Source organism: Anoplopoma fimbria, chromosome 19 (genome assembly GCF_027596085.1).
Source record: "Anoplopoma fimbria isolate UVic2021 breed Golden Eagle Sablefish chromosome 19, Afim_UVic_2022, whole genome shotgun sequence".
NCBI classification, from domain to species: Eukaryota; Metazoa; Chordata; class Actinopteri; order Perciformes; family Anoplopomatidae; genus Anoplopoma; species Anoplopoma fimbria.
The window spans coordinates 18223068-18240351 of record NC_072467.1 but is presented as its reverse complement, the minus strand read 5'-3'; the positions used below and the strand labels follow the sequence as shown (position 1 = coordinate 18240351).

The 17284-nt window shown below is 42.2% G+C and overlaps 2 protein-coding genes across 4 annotated transcripts; both read right to left on the bottom strand.

The window, feature by feature from the left end:
• Positions 1 to 3929, bottom strand: LOC129108102 (aquaporin-9-like). 2 transcript variants are annotated; one of them, XM_054619764.1, is made up of 7 exons: positions 3828 to 3929; positions 3484 to 3610; positions 2457 to 2594; positions 2202 to 2320; positions 1146 to 1363; positions 268 to 368; positions 1 to 219 (listed from the first exon to the last, which is right to left on the bottom strand). In XM_054619764.1, exons 1-7 carry the CDS (start codon positions 3927 to 3929, stop codon positions 161 to 163), a joined length of 864 nt encoding a protein of 287 aa, XP_054475739.1. In that variant the 3' UTR covers positions 1 to 160. The 2 variants fall into 2 exon arrangements, with proteins under 2 accessions (XP_054475739.1, XP_054475738.1); XM_054619763.1 differs by having other exon boundaries at positions 1 to 368.
• Positions 3930 to 4199: 270 nt separating this feature from the next.
• On the bottom strand, positions 4200 to 17136 carry LOC129108224 (cingulin-like protein 1). 2 transcript variants are annotated; one of them, XM_054619936.1, is made up of 19 exons: positions 17047 to 17136; positions 14467 to 15468; positions 14298 to 14392; positions 13332 to 13395; positions 13100 to 13195; positions 12867 to 13015; positions 11894 to 12035; positions 11578 to 11790; positions 11278 to 11484; positions 11079 to 11183; positions 10729 to 10881; positions 10402 to 10572; positions 9927 to 10079; positions 8228 to 8317; positions 6173 to 6256; positions 5356 to 5480; positions 4986 to 5094; positions 4715 to 4878; positions 4200 to 4605 (listed from the first exon to the last, which is right to left on the bottom strand). In XM_054619936.1, the coding sequence occupies exons 2-19, from the start codon at positions 15439 to 15441 to the stop codon at positions 4527 to 4529; spliced, it is 3174 nt and encodes a 1057-aa protein (XP_054475911.1). In that variant the 5' UTR covers positions 15442 to 15468; positions 17047 to 17136; the 3' UTR covers positions 4200 to 4526. The 2 variants fall into 2 exon arrangements, 1 of the variants encoding a protein (XP_054475911.1); XR_008531919.1 differs by lacking the exons at positions 4200 to 4605; positions 4715 to 4878; positions 4986 to 5094; positions 5356 to 5480 and having other exon boundaries at positions 10404 to 10572.
• Positions 17137 to 17284: the final 148 nt, after the last annotated feature.

The window sequence follows — 17284 nt, the reverse complement described above, 5'->3', positions numbered from 1 at the left end:
TATTTACAACATATATATGAAAATGAATAACAATGTTAAGCACGAGATTGCATGAGATTTTCATGTGTTCATTAACATAAAACATCAAATTGCTGTGGACACTGACAGAGGAGGCGTGTCTTTACAGATGGAAGGAGGTTAATGTCTTTTTTTTTTTTTTTTAGCTCATCGTGATCATCTCATATTTGTCCTTCAGACTGCTGTCCTCGTCCTCCTCATCTTCCTCCTCCTCCTCCTCTTCCTCATTGGGCTTCTCGGGCGCGTCGCGGTGGTGGTGCACCTCGATGAGCAGGTAGTAGATGACTGCGGCCACCACGCCCCCCACCATGGGCCCCGCCACAGGGATCCACCACCAGTTGTCTGCAGTGCTGCAAACAACAGAGTGTAAAAAAACACACATCTCACACAGAGGCCACTGTAGATCACCGGCGTCATCACCGGATCACTCACCGGCATCGACTGCATCTGTCCAGTGCATGTGACTTTATGTAACACTATGGCTCATGTCAGCAGCTCAGGTCTTAACCAGTTAACAGGATGACAATCTACCAACTCTATCAACCTCTTAATTTATTATTGGACTACATTCATTTGTTAATAAAGATGTATGTCTTAGAATAACCCAAATCACTTATCACAAGTATATTAAATAACATTTACATTAAGTTAGACAAACAAACAAACAAACAAACATTCTATGATAATTAAGCAATAAGATCTAGAATCAAACATGCCATTATGGACACTATTTAAAATGTTTCTATAATGTAGCTGGATAACATTTAAATATTACACATCTAACATTATATGCATAAAATCCAAAGGCTAGCTAAGAAGTAATTTAGTTAATCTACAGTTATTATATAGGTTGATAGATATCTTTACAGATATGTGTACATCTGTATGTTTCTAGAAAACATATATCTAAAAAATAATAATAATCTAAATCTAGTTTTCATCTTTCCTGGTTCTCTTCAATAACATCTCATATGTTGGTGCTCTCATTAATTAATAAAAAATTTTAATAAATGATTGGTGTATTTGGATATAGTATTGCCTGTAGTTGATTCAACCCAGGTAGATGAGAGAAATCACACATTAGACTGAGCATAACATCCTGATCTGTCCTCCTATGCTGTAATTACCTGAAGACCTCCATCCCCCATCCTGCTGCAGCTGTGAACAGTCGGGGTCCCAGGTCTCTGGCGGGGTTCAGCGGGTAGCCGCAGTTCAGCCCCATGGACACACCGATGGCCATGATGATCAGACCAATAGCCAGCGGCTGCACGCCTTTTGGAGCTCCGATGTTTTCACCATCAATAATAGCCAAGATACACAGGACCAGCATACCTGTACCCACCACCTGAAGATGTGGAACATCATTCGTTTGGTAAACTGCAGAGTTTAGGCAACAAAGTACAAGTATGTCGAGTAATTCAGTTTATTTTGACTTAAGAGGTCTCTGCGCGTTTAGCTTCTCACTTCTACTGCACAGGTTCTTTTACATTACATTTTTGCATACAACTTTACGTTTGTGTATATCTAAGTCTGTATATATGTGAATGTCTTTGTGTACATATGTCTTTTATATTTTTTAGATAAATTAAACAGATAGAGTCAACCGGTATAGTGTTAACCTTTATCGGGTCCATTAAATTCAGATTTTCACTCATCATTTGGTATATGATTCCTTCTAACTGTTTTAATTTGTATTTGTGTCACTGAAGCAAGTTTAATCTAAAGGGTTCAAATCTAGGTTTTAACTGCTATTCATTTCTATTAATTATTTAGTATTTAGAGGCAGCAGCGTGTACAGCATCACTGTTACACAGATATTCAAAATGAAACATTAACTTGAGCACAATCAAGCTGTTTACAGTTTGATTAGACTTATCTCAGTGGTCCACCTGATGTGGTTTTCAACAGTTTTAAGATGGTAGACGTGTTATTTTTGGATCGCTGCACTGACTAAAAAGGCGGAAAATGGTGTTAAGTATAGATTTGACCTTCTAGTGAATGCCAGGAAATGGGTCATTAGACCCAAAGCTGAAGCAAAAGAGGGGATGTTCTCAGACCAAATGGGGCAATCAATTTTGGCATTAGCTATTTGCCAGACTTGACGGAATTTAAAGGGCTGAATGAGAGCGACGATGCACAGTTTATTTTTAGGAGGTCATTAGGTCACCGTGATCAGAGCTCACCTGATCAATGAAGCCGCCAAGGATTGACAGGTGCCTCGCAGGGTAGGAAGCAAAAATGTGACCTGTTGCATTGATTCCCGTCACAGACAGAATCCCACTGGTGAAGTCCATGAAAGCATCTGTGAGAAGGACGAATAGATAGTTAGTATCTCATTACCATGAACATGAAGCTGAAATACGTTTACTGTGACAGTAATTGCCAACTGGCATTGTTTAATATGCTATTGTAAGGGGATAAAGTTCACGTGTATTCACCATAGTATAATCCAAAGACCGCAGCAGCTCCGGCAAAAGCACCAAGAAACTGAGCAATGACATAGAAGGGAAACTTCCAGATCTTCAGTTTACCCAGAATCACCATGGCCAGAGACACGGCAGGGTTCACATGGCCCCCTGGGACGAAAGACAAAAGCAGAGGGTGAAAGAGGGGTGCAGTGGGTGGGGGAGTCTGGCATGATATCCTCTCCATCATTGGGGAGGCTGTCACATTTACGAGGGGCAGCAGAAGGAGAGCGGCCCCCGGGGCGGTGCTGGGTTTTGTTATGTATTTTCACAGGCAAAGAGGCAGAATGGTGGTCACATATTAGAAATTCAACCAATGAGAACGAAAAACACACAAAAGAGAGAATTATTCTGTTCCTTTTTTTAAACAAGTGAGCTCACATTTCCACTTAAAAACATCTGTCCTCTGTCTGGGATCTGGGTTCATGAATTCTGCTTGGTTCTTTTGTTTTTAAAATTGGAAGTAGAAGTTTCTCAGATGAGTCGGGCCGACTCGTTTGGTCTGATGAACGTAGCATTGTGATCAATGGAGTTTTTCAGGACATTCAGTGCCCGGGGTTATGTATGACCCTGGAGAGGCTGTGCACCAACACTAACTAGAATCAATGGTCAGTACACTTTCATTGGATCTGGACAGAGCTGGCACGACCCCGATGACACCAGCACATGGCTGGACAGGAAGTTATAAAGTTATTTTATTATAAGCTGCAAGCCTCATGTTTGCATTACAACACATACAAGCGAACTGTTTCAGGTTGTTTGCATTAACTATAAATTATTTTAATTGATTCTGTAGAGCTAAACAGTTGATTAAATGCAGCAAGGAAGCAAAAATATGCAAAACAACTATATTATTATAACTAATTATATTTTTTCAGTTGATTTGACAGGGTGCCAATACACAGCAGATAAGAAACTTACATTTAAACTGCCATATCAAACAAGTGGGGAGTGGTGGCTCATGGGGAATAAGTTCTACTTGAGTGGAAACTACATTTACCTGACACTCCACCGGCCACGTACGCCGCCATCATCAGTCCCACGGAGAAGCCGATGTGGACGGTGAGAGGCTCACCCAGGCTGTTTCGACTGAGGACGGTCTGAGCGACTGAGCCACAGCCAAACAACTGACAAACAAGTGAGGAGGAGAACAGCAGATTTAGACTCACATCATAAAGGGACAAGAAGATTTCTTTGCATAAGCTGGACCAGCCTGGAACTCAACACACACCATAAATGAGCACATATAAAACATCTCAGACTTAACAACTTCTGAAGCAGTGCACCAAAATTTTCAATTACGTGAGAAGAATACATCATTCATTAATACAAAATGCTACTTACAACCAAGACAAATGTCCCCAGGAATTCTGCCAGGAATTCCTTGAGTATTCCATGTTTGAGAGCACAGTGTTGCCTCATGCTTCTCTTGTGTTGTACTTCCATCTATCACTGTGCCAACTGCTGATAAAACTACCAGATGTCCAACAGAGTGAACCTCTGGAGTCGTCAAATCTCCACCTCTGCCCGACGACAGCCACTCAGAACGGACCATTGATCCACTGGTGAAACCATCACAACCCTCTAATCAGCCTCGTCGACACACAACGGTTCATGCGGTGTGATTTATATTTTATCTCCATTTCTCCCTATTTGTGTGCGTCGTCACAGGACAAACAAACTGCAGCTTTTAAGAGTTTCTTGAGATGTATAAACTGAATTTTATTTATTCATTAGGTAAAGATTTACAGTTGTAAATAAACGCACACTGGAGAGGAATAACTTATTAACAAATGAATGAATATGAGTACAGGTAAGTAAGCAGGTTTGTCTGCTGCATTGTAAAACATCAGTTTGTCAGGTATTGTAGTATTACATGTCGCCACAAGAGGTCAGCCTTTGCAACTGGAAACATCATAAAATCACACCTGAGTTTGTTAAAGGGGTTATGTTGAATAATGATATCAAGGATTCTTCACAGTAAATCCAACATTTCTTAATAAAGTCCATAAATGACAGCATTCTGTTTCAATCACGCGGCAGTCAATCAGATCCAAAGTCATCCGCGTCATTCCCGTCATCTTCCACGGTCTTACTGAGAGGAGGTGATTTCCTCTTACGCCTGTAAATGCACCGAAGTAAAAATTGACCAGAGTTAGAGAACAACTTGATTTAAAGTAAAAGCATGTATTAGAAACGCAGAAACTGAGGGGCAGAATGTGAGCGGTCACCTCATCTCGTTCCGCAGTGAACCCAGTTGGCCATGAAGCTGCTCGTTGGCCTCGATCTGCTCGTCCAGATCTCTCTGCAGCTTCTTCTTGCCGTGTTCCAGACGCTCGATCTCCTCCTCCGCCTCGTCCATCTGCCTCTTCGCCGTCTTCAGTCTCTGAGTCAGCTGCCGGGTTCACAGAAGTGAGATGTGTTGAGTCACGAGTCAAGTCTGCAGCTCCTGACTACTTGTTAACTTTATTTTTTTTATTGGCGATTTAAAGACGTGTCTACCTGGTCTCTCTGGCTCTGCAGGTTGACGTGTTCCTCGTCCGTCTGCATCTTCATCTCCTTCACCTTGCGCTCCAGCTTGCGGTTGGCTTGTTGCAGGCTGTTGTTGTCTCTGAGAGGAAAAAAGGCACCAAGAGATCACGTCGCTGCTGCAGCTTCCTGTAACTCAACACCTTCCTAGTGTGTTAGGGACCAGAGATACTCTCACTCTTACAACCACGGGGAAAGTGATACGAGTGGGTTCACTGCTCGACAGCTTCCATCAAGTATCTGATGGAACCATTATCCAAAGTGTTATAGTGCGCTGGTAAATACAAACTCTGTACACATTTGTTATTTTGTTACGGTCATTATTTAATGTGCAGGCGATCACCTCTCTTCTCCTTGCAACCTTTCCTCGAGTTCTTGGATGCGGCCGTTAAGTTTGGAGACGAGTGAATCCTGGTTAGTCCTCTGCGATCCTTCCAGATGAGTCACTCTGCTCCTCAGGTCTTTATTCTGATGGAGGAAATGAAACAGAAGAATGTCATTCATTAGGCAAAATGTAAAGGTACCCAGGGGAGTTTTTGCTTTGGAGCAGTTTCAAAGAACAGGAGGACACACATGCATACAAGCAGGTAGACAATGGTTTCACATTATTCCACTGATCTACAAGAAATACAGGATTGAACCGGAAAACTTGTAAACAGGAAGTTTCTTTGTTAACAAGATCATTGAGACATCAGCAAAGAGTAATGATGCTGGATTATCTGTGCTGTTATATGTCCTTCAGACCTGATGCCAGACGTCATGTCCTGCTCTCCCCAAGGATATGTTTTTCTTTTTCTTATTTCTGTTAAATTTAGTTAGACTCAACTTCTGTCTCTCGTTTCAAAACGTTCTTGCCTTATGTGTTTCCCCCCTGTGTGATTTAAATCTAAATATATAATACAGTAATATAAGTACCCCTCCTCAGGCTGCTGTGAATGGAAGCGTATCTGGCGTAAAACCAATGCCAGATCAAATATGCGTATCATAAATCAGATTTCCATACCGGATCGGCAGAGACCCGGGTAACCAACTAGGTGGAGATGATCCGCTGTGGCGCCCCCTAACGGGATCGAAGATGGTCTCTGTTGTCAGTAAGTGGGCTAAGACGCAAAGACTGTGTTTTATTTTTCCAGGCGTTGCATGGGGTCAAAGGTCAGTACCTGTCTCTCCATGCTGGTCTTGTCACACTCCAGATCCTGCCTGACTGCTCTCTCCTGCATCAGCTCGCTCCTCATCTGATCCATCTGTCACAACGAGAGAAGTGAAACAATCAACCTTTCAGCAGTGGTGGAATATAACGTATATAAAGTACATTTACTAAAGTACTGGGCTTAAGTACAAGTTGAGATGATTGTACTTTTCCTGAGTAATTCCATTATATGCTACTTATACTTTCTCCACTCCATTTATCTGGCAGCTGTACTAACTAGATACTGAACACATTACTGTCTGCTCTTGAGTTTTTTAAATGTCATTTTTTGGGCACTATAGTCCAATTATATTGTAAGAAGAATGACATCTCTACGGCCCATATCTCCAAAACTAGGCAACTCCTACCAAAACAATCCAGAATGAGTAATAGCACTAAATGTAAGACAAAAAATCTATTTTTTTTTAATTTTGGGGTGAACTGTCCCTTTAAAGATTAGAACTGTGTTTCTAAGCTTTTTGTCTTGTGACCTTTTCATGGGCTGGGGGATTGTTTGTAGTTTGTTTCCTGTTTTATTTTGATAGTCACTCTCCTCATGTGTCATGTCTTGTTCTACTTCCTGCCTTTGTCTTTTTCCCGCCTGTTTTCTATCTCACCTGTGTTTCATGAGTTAATTAGTCTCTTGTGTGTTAAGTCTGTGTGGATTCCTCCTTCTCAGATGTCAGGTCGTCTGCCTTAGTACCTTTTTTTTTTATGTTCCAGCCTTGCTTTAAGTGTTTAGTTTTCTTCAGTGTTTGGGTTCCATAGTTCGTGTTGGATTAACTTCTGTTACCTGCATGTTCTGGACTCAAGCTGTAAGTTATTTATATTTGTCATTAGCTAATTCAATGAAACTCTTTCCTGCTGCATCCTCATCTCTTCATTTGAGTTTGGGTCTAAACCTCCAAATCCCAGAGATTTGACAGACCTACAAAAAAAAGAGCCTCTTGTGATGTTTCATGAGTTGTTGACAGATCAACCAAAGAGACATTTACCCTCTAAACGTCTCACTTAGCTTCATATCAATAAGTGTTTGTGACTCAAACAGGTTTAATTATCCAATCTTTAATAAATGTCAGCATAAATGTGTTGAGCTTTGGGGTGTTTCGGGACTAAACGGGACCAGTATATAAAATACAACTGTAAAATTCCGCTTACAAATAATTCATAATATAAACAATTTCATAATGTGATATATAATAATAATACGTCACTCACATGGGATTTCTTTTTATACTTATGAACATTTTTCTGATATTACTTTTGTACTTTTAGCTAGTAGGATTTTAAATGCAGGACTTTTACTTGAAGTAAGTATTTTCACATTACTTTATTGGTATTGTATTGTATTGGCAAAGGATCTGATACTTCTTCCACCTTTAACTTCAGTCATTAGATATATATAGCATTACGTCAATGTGTTTTGGTTCTTTATGCCAATTTCTAACCATAGTTAAATATGGGCTTGAACTTTATACGTACTTTTCTTCCATATTGACTGAAAACACAATCTTATTAAAAAGGACTGCACCTGTTGCCAAGCACTTATACGTTAAATTAAAAGTTTTCAGCTTAACTCCTTAAATCAGAGGAAATGCTGTCTGGTCTGAGCCGCCATATCTGATCTAAAGGCTCCTTTCCTCTCTCATAACATCCAGAGGCCCAGTGAAGGGAGTGTGAATAGCTGCTCACAATAGTATGCTGTTTTTTTGTTTCTCTTTGCACTGTGTTTTGTGTCAATTAGTCTGCAGCGCATTGCTCCCATGAATGGTGGCCTACTTCACAGGCAAACTGAGGACGTGAGGCTCTTACGACGACATCCGAGATGAAGAAACGTATATGAAGTCGGTGCGGTTCAGTCATGTTTCAGGGCTGTTACAAAATGAGCGTTCTGAAATCTGAGTCTTCAACCCAAAATCTGTTTTTGATAAGAACAGATGTAGGGAGTGTTCAAACTGAACAGTTGGGGAAAATTCAAAATGTGAATGTTAGCAAATGCAAAACGAGAGTGAGGGAGTGAACCTGCCTGCTCTTTGGTTTTGTCTAATCGTTCCATCAGGCGGTCAGCACTGCAGTGCTCGTCATTAAGATCCTCCTCTAGCTGGCTGATTCGTCCCTGAGAGAAGAGGAACACATGAAATGATCAGGTTTATATACCGCATTATACTATAAAGCACAGAGGACATGATGAATCCACCTTTTGAGACTGTGGATGGAAACATTTTTTTAAAAGGGTATTGGGTGAAAATACATGAAGAACGCTGTGGAAATAAGTGCAGTAAGCCGCAGATAATGACGTCTGAAAAACCTGTGATATGTTCAGGTTTTATTTCACTGCTGAATAGCCGAGTGTTTGACTCTGGGAAAAGGGGGGGAAGGGTGAAAGACGATTCCTGAGAACACCCGGACAGGTCTGATAGCTTTGTACAGTAAACATGAGCTTCCTCGGTCGATACGCAGTGTCAACAGTGATTACGCCGGTGTCACCATGTCATGTTGTGTCATCAGTAAGACAAACAGTGCTGAGATGTTTGTTGCTACAGCTCTTTTCAGCGCCCTTATAGTTCACAGGAGCAAGTGAGTGAAAAATACTGGCACCTGAAACGATTCAAAACATGATGATAAACTGAAGCATGTTGGACTGAGTGCTCTTATGAGAGTGAGGACTGTTTCCGATAAAATGCTCCAGATGATCATAAGTTTGGAATTGTAGCTTTAAGCAAACATATGTAAAGAATATTATTATTCCATGAAACTTTGCTCTTATTATCTAAACTTATTATAAATCCACTTTGGGAAAATTCCTATTTTAAAAGTGTGACTAAAGGATGAGATATAATCTGAGCTCAGAGATATTTTCATTTATTTTGCACAATTTAGACCCCAGGAAGACAATTTGTCAGATTCAAATTGTTTTCATCTTGCAAGTCTGTATTTGTGTCTTCATGGCATAATCTGGTCGTGGAGACACCGACTGTAGCGAGAACTACCACAGAAGCAGTTTGGAAGACCTCACAAGGTGTTTATGTGTCTGTCCTTGGACAGATTTTGTCATAACCGTTCAAGATGTCAGAAAACTTAAGTGTGTACTTGGGATCAGAATGAAGGTCGGGTTCCTAGGTGGCTGTGGTCTGAGCAAGGCCGCTGGAAGTAGGGGGGTAGGAAGTCATGACCCTGGCCTGATTTGACGTTGTGACTGGTGTGATCCCGTCTCAAGATGGTCTCTAGTTACTCTATTTAGTTCTATTTTCATACATAAACAACAATCTGATTAGTGTTCATGTCGATGGAGATGTATCTTACTTTCTACTTTCTGTACTGTGACAAAGTATACCTATTATTTGGATGCCTGTTTATGTTCTGACAGCATCTTAAAAAGGCACTCTGCTGATTATACCTATGTTCAGTTTACTAGTCATGTTTAGTACTCAGCCTGTGAAAGTAGTTGTGTAGTGTCCTCAGTGGCTCTGGAGTGAAGTCTTTGAGGTCAGCTTGGACTTGGATACCATAGATTTATAACAAAAAAACTTGCATTGCAAAGTGGGGCTGGCTAGTCAGTGAAATTTTAGGACCCAGTGTTTTGACCCATGCCAGGAACTTAAAGTCAAGATATCTCTGTCTTCTTTTTTTTCCATCTGTCTCTTGCAAGTCCCCGAACATTATGGAAGTGTGATACTAAATCGCTGGAGTATCCCTTTCACTTCCTCAGTTGCTGAGACATTTACCTCCATGAGTTTGACCTGGCGCTCTCTGTCTCCCAGCGTGGCTGCGTTCTTCTCCTCCAGCTCCTCCACCCTCTGCTCCAGCTGCCGGCCCCTCAGCTGGGCCTCCTGCTGCTCCCTGAGACACCGCCGCAGATCCTCCTCCACAGGAAGCAGCTGAACTCATAACAGACCACAGAAGAAACACACGTTGTAAGATAAGGCAACATGCACCATCTGCTATTAGGTAATGGTCCATCAGTTTGACATTTTAGCACAAATGCAAAATGTATTCAAGTCTTGTAGCACATCTACTTTTTATGTTTCTGTTTAATCTCACTCAAAAACTTGAATTGAAAATATGTTTAAGATCCACTGACACCTTATCAGAAGAAAAATATTTACATTCCTTTCCATCCTAGTGTTGACATTTCATGTTATTGGTGACTCAGGCAGTTGGACCCACATGCTGATGAATCAGAGAGACAATGAGCACCACACCTCTTCCTGAAGTTTTGGCCGCCTGACGGGATTTCTCCAGCTCTGCTCCCTTTTCCTGCAGCTGTCTCCGCAGCTCATCCAACTCCCTCTGACTCCTCTCTCTGGTCTCGTCAACCTGCTCCTGAAGTACATCTGTGGACGCCTCGCACTCCTCCATGATGATATTCATCTGAGATAAACACAGTGTTTCTACAGTGAGATAAGTGGGCCTCTTTGGATACATGGACAAGAAATATCATCTGTTTCTGCTGATCTCCTGTGACTGCAAGGTAAAGTCGACAGATTAAAATAAATGCCTCATAAATAGTCCGGGTACACCTCTCACCTTCCTCTGCAGTTGCTCCACATTCCTGTCCTGCAGCCTCCTCTCATCCTCCAGCTCAGTTTTTGTCTTCCACAGCTCCTCTATTTGCTTCCTCTCCTCCTTGAGCTTCTCCTTCAGGTCCCTGTGCTCATGATTTAGCTTGGTCAGCTTACTCTGGGGAAGAAAAAACAAAGCAAATGTGACAACTGTGAGCTTCCAAGCATGGCTAAAAAAGGCAGTTCACAGTGTAGAAGTTTGTGAAGAGACCTTATGGCATGCAACAGAGTAAAAAGTAGTTATATGTGATGCATCTTAGACCAGGAGGACACCACCAAGCTGTTTCTCTAAAGCTAACAGCAAACCGTCATTACCTGCACGTCCTCCAAGCGAGTGAGCAGCAACTGGTTCGACTGACAGATCTCCTCCTCATTCCTCCTCACAGCCGTCAGCGCTTCCTCAACCTGCTGCTTTTCCCTCTGGAGAACAAGGAAAACATATCCATAGGAAATGGCCAGCGGAGGGGAAATAGAGAACATCTATAAACAAACTAAAGTAAATCAGTTGTCCCACCTCCAGCTGCTTTGCTCTCTGCTCCAGCAGTCTCTCTGTGGCTTTACACTCCTGGATTGTCAGACTCAGCTGATCCACCTTGTTGTTCAGCTCCTGCACCTTTCCTCTCAGCTGATCTCGGTCCTGGCTCAATTCCTTCAACTGCACCTTGGCTGCACCTTTCTCCTCCTCTGCTTCGACCTTCTCTTGACCCAGCAGGGCGCTGCTCTGTGAGACAGGACGGAGGAGGAAATTATGAAACTGTGTTTTAGCTTTTGGAAAATAAAGAGAAATATTAGAGATCCATGTCTTCACTGTTACCTCTCTAGCCATCTCTAAATCCCTGTAAAGCTTTTCAAACTCATTTTCGTATTCATCCTTCAGAGCGGCCATGTATGCGTCGTGAGTCTCCACCTCCTCTTTGAGCGCCCCCTTCAGGGCGTTGAGCTCCCTCTCCCGGTGGTGCAGCACCTCCTCCTGCTCCTCCTTCACCTGAAGCATCTCCTGAAAGTCCGCACGCAGCTGCGCCAAACCCTGACAGACATCCATTAAGATAATACGTCACTACCTCGAGTCCTGTGAAGGACCTCTACAGCTACCGTTGATCTGTGTGTCTTGTTCATGTGCATTAAATTACCTCCAGAAGGACTTCTTTCTCTGTATTTATCACCTCGGCCTTCTTGGTTTGGTCCAGCTCATCGTGCATCTCAGAGAGCTGCTGCTGAAGGTCTTTCATCTCCGTCTTAGATCTCTCTCTCTCTGCCTTCATCTGCGTAAGCCTTACAATGTGCACAAATATGCACGAAAGACAGAAATATGACGGATACCTTGTTTTAGATCAAGAAAAGAAGCCTGCTTCCCATGCTTCAAAGTTTAAGAGAATTGCTTGATAGGACAAGATAACAAAAAAGTACATCTGAACACTTAATCCTAATGGTATTTGACCAAGCTTTCAGTCAAATGACCTCCATCAGATCATACATCTGTTCACTTGAATGACCTTAAAGTATTAGCAGAAGCTTAGTTAAATAAAGTGGAACATAGCATTGAGGTATTATATATAGTTCTGCATTTAAAAATGTTTTCATTTGCTTTCCTTGGAAAAAAAATCTAACTCCATTTGATACACTTTGTTTTGCGACACTTGAATTATTTAACGGAATACTTTGTCATTTCGGGTAAACAATAATTTGCTTTCTTGCCGAGAGTTAAATGGAGACCACTATCACATCTGCATGCTAAATATGAGCTGAATAGCTTAGCTTAGCTTAGCATAAGGGCTGGACACAGGGGGAAACCACAAGCTAACAATGTGAAATCCACCTACCAGTACATCTAAAGCTCAATTGTTTACACTTTCTATCTCTTCTTATTTTTATTTTTTATGTTTTTTTAAACCACACAATAAACATGTGCTGGACTATTTCTTGGCCGCGAGTAGTGACTTCCTGAAGCCCAAAAATCACTAGCCCAAATCAGGCTAGTCTTTATTGGATGAAAGTTGGGGTGTGAAGTTAGACACTTTTCTTCATGGAAGCCCTCATTAAGCTGATAAGACTTGCATATATTTACACGGTTATGATTTTGAACTTTGAAGGTCCGATCCTTACTCCTGTTTGGTCGACTGAAGTTGGTCCTCGATATCAGCCAGTCTGTCGCTGAGTTTGCAAAGCTCCTCCTGACTTTTGGCCAACTCTTCCTGAAGTTTCTTCTTCTCTGTTCTGGCCTTTTCACAAGCCTTGGCTAGAGTCTTTTCATTCTGCATAACAACACCACATCATCAGTCACTGGAAAAGGAAGTGAGTGTTTTAGAGGTGAATCAGCAGGAAGGGACTGCACTGACCTTAATCTCTGTTTCCAGTTTTTGCTTTAATTCAGACCCTTCTCTCTCCAGCGTTGCCCGTTTCTGCTGCAAAAGCTTCACCTCAGCTTCATAATCCTACATGTGTGAAAAAGGAGACGCCCAATATCATCGTTAGTTTCAGATAAAGACATTAAATCAGGTTGACTGGAAAACATTTCATCCCAGCACACACTTTCTACTCCTCCACATTTTCATCAGCTCTCCACCTGACCTTTTTGACCCTTTCAAGCAGCAGAGTGACTTTCTTCTGATTGGTGGAGTCTTCATCAGCCATCCTGAGAAGCAAAAAGCATATTTCACAAACACTTCTAACGTGGTGTAATAATAACATTTAATTTATTCAGTTTCTAAACAAAGACATGGCAGTGCCGATCTTTTTTTTTTAAATCGTAGCTCTGTTTGAGCACAATTATTAAAAAGCCACTGATGGATCATCAAATCTTTCCATGTGAAGAAGTTCATTTATAAGTGGAAATAAGTACATGCTCTGCATTCCTGTCCACTGCGTGAGCATTCCTGTGCGCTCTTATCTGACTGCACTACACGATCACAACAACCAGCTAATCACTAAAACATGGCCGTAGTTTCAGAAAAGAGGGTGTGTTAGAGAAAACCTTTTATTGGAACTTGCTTTTGTTTAACTTGAAACTGCAAAGGCAAACTCATGTATTTGTCTGTTCTAAAGGAGTTATTCAACATTTTGGTGATACGCTTATCGCTTTCATGCCGGGAGTTAAATGAAAGATTGATACGCTCTCATATCTGTACAATAAATATGTTAGCGTTGCTTAGCACAAGGACTTGACACCGGGGGGGGGGGGCTGCTAGCATGGCTCTATCCAAAGGTAACAAAAACCACCTTTCAGCACATCTAATACTCACTAATTAACACCTTATATCTTCTTCATCTGACTCCTGATAGTAACTGCGCCTGGCCAAGAAATAGTTCAGAACATAACTCCCATTTTTTTGTATGTATAAGCAAAGAAAATGTACCTTGTTAACTAGTGAGCTTCAAATGTGCTGGTAATGATTTTGAAACCATAGTCTTTTTAAAAATCTAATTCTATTTAACTGATATTTAGCTAACCAAGCTGCTGACTTTAGGCAAAAAAGGCAACTAACCGTTTTTCAACCTTCCTTTGACTAAATGAGCTCGGGGCTGAGGGGCACTCACCCATCCTTTAGGTAAGTAAACAGAATTTGTGTTGCTGCGTCTTCAGGCGGATCGACTGAGAGTTCTTGCTGTCCTTTCAGAAGATCAGGAGTCACCTGGTTAACAGATATACAGCAAATAAATACACACTTTTAAATGACAACTGCGCCTTGGCACCAATCTCTTTTACCTGTGCATCTCTTTCATCTGCTTCATCAGTCAGGTCACTAAACGACCTGGAGATGAAGGGTTTCTCTGCTCTGTGAAGTAATTTCGCAGCATGTGGAGAAACCGTCTCTTTTCCTTGATGTCCTTTAAGCAGTGTGCTCGGCTTCTTCTCCTCCCGTTGCAAAGGGGCTTCTCCGCCGAGGAGTCGAGCCCTGGCTGACCCCGGCGGATATATCCCACCTGGGGTCTCGTCCCTGACTCCCTTCAGAGACGAGGCCCTGCTGGAGGCAGAGGAGGAGGAAGAGGAGTCACAGTTTCGGCTGCTGTCCACGCTGCGTGACCTTCGACACTGCTCTGGCTCCAACCTGTTCCTCGGCCCTCCCCTTCCCCTCCGCTGGCTGCTGTTGAACTGGCTTATTAGCTTCCCAACAGATAAGAAGGAGTCCGATTCCACTGAGTTTGGGGACCTTGCAGGGACTTGTCTACCTGCAGGAAGTGTCTCGTTCAAGGCCACCTCACCCTTGTCTACCACTGGGCCCTCGGCAGGCAGAGGGATCCTGGGTTTGTTCCCATTAACGGTCTCAGGATGTACGCTGGCATTCAGCTGTCCAGGTCGAGCGACTGAAGCTGTCGGAGGGAGGACTAAGTTCATGTTATTACTTTCAGGGTCATAAGGTCTCAGAATCTCTGGGTGATTCTGATAATGAAACGCGGAGGAGGTTGCAGTCCTCTGTGACTCAGAGGGGGAGTGTCTTTCATCCACAGACCTCCTCACCAGACCAGGATTGTACCCCGCCTGGTGAGTGATGACCGAGACATCACGGTGGATCTCCTGGCCCGCACTGTTCAGAACCACGTAGGGTTGACCTTTAATCCCTTGGATCTGCACCCTGACGCCAAACATGTTGTCCTGGCTGCCTCTGGGACTGTGCTGCTGCTGCGTGTAGCTCCTCTGCATCCTGACGTCTGGAGAGCCGCTCAGTCTGTGAGACTCCATCGGGACTCTGCTGGATTAACAGATGAACTGGTGCGGAAAAAAACAAACAGACCAGCTTGTTTAAAATGACACTAAAGGAAAGTGACCCTGCATGGGAATTTGAGAATCATGCCTCAGGTTGGTCAAGCGGAGGTTTGTGTTTACACAACATTAGAGGCAGGTCAGAGCCACACTGGGACACAATGACAGACATCGAGGGGAGCTCCTCTCACAGCTGCACTCAGCCGATATAAAGAGAATAAATGGACACTGACAGGAGCCTGATATTGCTGCGCAATGAAAACAGCTCCTTCTGTGTGCTCATGACAGATAACTATTGTACGACTGCATGACGACTACAACTGGCCGGGGTCTCCGAGGTGTCGTCACCCACTTGTGGTATGACACTTGAGGAAAATGTTTGTCAACAAATATGTTACTGTGTGTGGCTGAAACACAAGAACACAGGAGGCGTTGTGCAGTGGACAAAACGGGTTCTTCTAAAGAGCACCATGCCGAGTATGGTCGCTTCAATTAATAACATAAAAGCTAATTTATAGTGATAAGTTGTACATTCAGAAAAAATATATATATAAGTACCACTTTTTAATAAGACACCCTTTACAAAAGGGTTCTGTGATGCTGTAATAATGTTATTACTTGATTGATGAATGCTTTATAGTTTTTTTTTTGGGTTGCCAGGGTGTGATAAATCTTTCTCCAGCATGACACTCGCTTTGTCCTTAAAGCCAAGCATTGAATTCTTCCAAATGTCCCCTCAAATGGACAGTTTGACCTCCATTTAAATGTCATGATCATTTTTAGCCGACATCTCACAGGTAAAAGTTCTAACAGCGCTAAAAGTGGCAGAGCTAAGAGGGGATGGACAATCGATTCCTGCTTGCTGCTACATTAATGCTCTGAATAACTCGTACAACAACTTTTAAAAGCTGAAAAGACAAAGTGTGGGGATTTTGTTCAACCCGGCAACCCAAATGTTCTCATAAATAGCTCATAACTGATCAATGAAACATTTGAAAAAGATTTATAAACCATTAATGGCACCATTAACTACTTTTAACTACAGCTTAGACAACCTTTCATAAAGTGTAATTTATTAAAAAGAGGGAAATATTTGTCCAAATCAAGTTCCTATGCATTTTGTCCAATATATTACAGGGATTTTTTTTTTTAAAATCTAATTCGTCTACCAAACGTATTAGTAAAATAAAAGTTTGACTGTTAATGAGGGACTCCCCTTCAGGTAATGTGAGACTGTGAACAAAGTAACTGTTACTGCGGATATGCGTTTATCCGGTTTGACTTCATGAATTTAAATTCACACTTTTTCTAACAGTAACGCTAAACTAAATCAAACATATAACTTCAACCTACAGTCACATTAAGTTACATTACATCTAGGAAACGTCAATCAAAAAGTTTATCACAACTGTAACTTTACAGTGACAGATGAAGAAAGTATATGGAATAATACCTTCAGTATCCTCCATGGAGATGACCCTAAACTCACCACTGAGCCCCGCAGACACACTGCAGGTCGCCGTGGAGGCAATACCGTGTTAATGTAAAGAAACATGCGTCATGAAGACATGGAGCTGAACTTACCCGCTGAGTCTTCAGTGTTGGACAGAGTCCTCCTCCTCCTCCGCTCACACCGGCCAGACTACGCCCGAGTCCGGCTCTGAGAGGCGTTCACTGCCTTCCCTGTGTCAGATACTCAATCCATATGATTGCTGACGGGAAGTGCCTAATACGACGAAATGTATTCCTTTACAAGAATTTAATATTAATTAGAACAAGAGGACACTTAATCACACTGTTATATTGTGATAATTATCCACTG